The sequence below is a fragment of the Danio aesculapii genome, chromosome 13, assembly GCF_903798145.1.
Source record: "Danio aesculapii chromosome 13, fDanAes4.1, whole genome shotgun sequence".
Lineage (NCBI taxonomy): Eukaryota > Metazoa > Chordata > Actinopteri > Cypriniformes > Danionidae > Danio > Danio aesculapii.
The window spans coordinates 27,300,849-27,303,014 of NC_079447.1; the positions used below are offsets into that span (position 1 = coordinate 27,300,849).

General features: G+C 40.5%; 1 protein-coding gene across 1 annotated transcript in view; it reads left to right on the forward strand.

The window, feature by feature from the left end:
* rel (v-rel avian reticuloendotheliosis viral oncogene homolog) overlaps nucleotides 1-1,917 on the forward strand; it is a 25,351-nt gene extending 23,434 nt beyond the window's left edge. Inside the window, exons 9-10 of the mRNA XM_056471235.1 lie at nucleotides 178-324; nucleotides 415-1,917. Coding sequence (XP_056327210.1) covers nucleotides 178-324; nucleotides 415-1,166 — 899 coding nt within the window. The 3' untranslated portion in view covers nucleotides 1,167-1,917. The remainder of the gene's footprint in view (nucleotides 1-177; nucleotides 325-414) is intronic.
* Nucleotides 1,918-2,166: the final 249 nt, after the last annotated feature.

The window sequence follows — 2,166 nt, forward strand, 5'->3', positions numbered from 1 at the left end:
TATCATACTTTCAAAATAAAGTTTATTTTTATACACATATATTTATACACATGTTATTTGTAAAGGATTTTAACCACAAAAATCCATTTGTTTTAGAGATGTATAGAATTTTTTGAGGTCAAATAATCATTTAAGTGTAACCCTTTGAAAATAGTTGAACGTTTGTATTTTTTTCAGATCCCTACGGCTGTCGAGAGAAGAAACGTAAAATCGACATGCAGATGAAATCCTCCTTCCCAAGCTTCTCCCAAGGAGCCATGAGCTTCATGAACAGAACAAAAGCTGTGACTTCAGCCAACTTGATGAATCAGAGAATCAAAACCGGTAAGACAACCCAACGGGCATTACCAAACAACAGCACACACTCTTCATACAGACAATATTACTATATAACACGACAAAATCTTTTTACAGAGCCACCAAATTATTATCGCTCACCAAACCAAGGGGTGACCCGCCAAAATCAGCCAGTCTATTATAACAAAGGCCTTCCGTCCTGCCCCATGATGCAACATCAATCAGAAACCCAGGCACCAGGAGCTCTAAGTCAATGGACCAGTCAAGTCACCAACACCACTGTGCCCAATAACGGTGTAGGTCTACAGCAGGTGAATTCAAGTCCCAGCATGCCAACCGCAGGGGAAAATGGAAACAGCCTTCCTCTGTTGACCTCAATGGATCTAGAGATTCTTCAACCCAATGGACCAACCGGCAACCAGCCTCGACAGGACCTACTAAACCAGCAGGTTCAGCAATCCCAACAGCCACCACAAAGACAAGGACAGGAAGGAGCCTGGTTTAACTACGGCTCCCAACAGCCTCAAAACACACAAAATGGAGCATCCAGTGGGTCACTAGCAACGGGCTACCAGTTTACAGGCGGCTTAGAGGATGATATCTTCCAAAGCCTCATGGGTAATCATCAACCAGGCATCCAGTTGAAACAGGAACCTCAAGGGCTGAGCAACATGACTCCATTGGTCAACTCGGATTGTGTACAGTCCTTCACAGCCCTCCTAAACTGCAACAATGGAAGTACTCCAGAACACATGAGGCAAATAGACCCCAATGGCGCCAATCAGAGGGTCTCGCAGATACAGTACCCTTCTGGAAATATGGGGCAGGAGAGCCATCTTGAGCACTACGCCTGGCACTTTCCCGAATAGAGTCATTGTTGTTGGTTTTACTTAAGCGTAGGCTACGGTTTATGTTCGCTGAATGTATTTTTGATGAAAGATTTGGAGGGGTTGTTGTGTAGGGATTACTGTAAATGCTGATTCACACCGCACTGATAGATGCAGGGACAATCAAAGAGATTACAGTACATCACTATTTGACCCTATAAATGCCATGAGAAAACATGGGAATGATTGCTGACAAGAGAAAATGTGCTGATCCACAAAAAAAAAACAACCAACTGTCAATGCGGTAAGAGTTGGCTTTAATATGGTGCCAAAGTTTGCTTAAACTTTGAGATTTTACAAAACATTTATGTATATAACAGTCTGATAGTCATACTGGAGAAGTTTGGGATGGTTGACTCAAATGCTTACGTATGGCAGGGTAATTGTGTTCCTTAGCATGGGAACTAACAGGGAATTTATCCCTGGGTAATGGCTATGTCATTTTAACCATATCTAAGGTTCTCAAATGTTCTTTTCAAACAAGATTTTCTTCGGTAACTCGAAAGTAAGATGACAGTTTTTGAAAAAATGTGTACCAGTTTCTCATTCTGTTAATACTTCATGCAGCATACACTTATAAGGTTTGCTTTTATGTCATCAATGGTGGATTTTTGTATTTTTATAAAGTTTATACTACTGAACGTGGATTTTGTGATTTCCGTGTGTGTATTCGGTCTTAGATAATCTGTTTTGCGTTCCTCAGTTCAGGTGAATAAAATATTCAAATCTGTAATTTGGTGTGGATGTTTGTTTTTTCGTAAGAAAGAAATGGAGCCTTGAGATATGAATATTTTCAGCTTTTATATTTCTGAACTCACTGAACTCAGCGCTGATGCAACTGGTATGTGCTCATAATATATCTGTGTCATTCAAGCAGTTTCGACACTCAGCAGTGCTATATATAATGCATAGAAACACACTGTTATGTTACGGAGTTGCTTGACTGGTTTTGAAACATGGGAAAGTTTTACTTCATGATCCA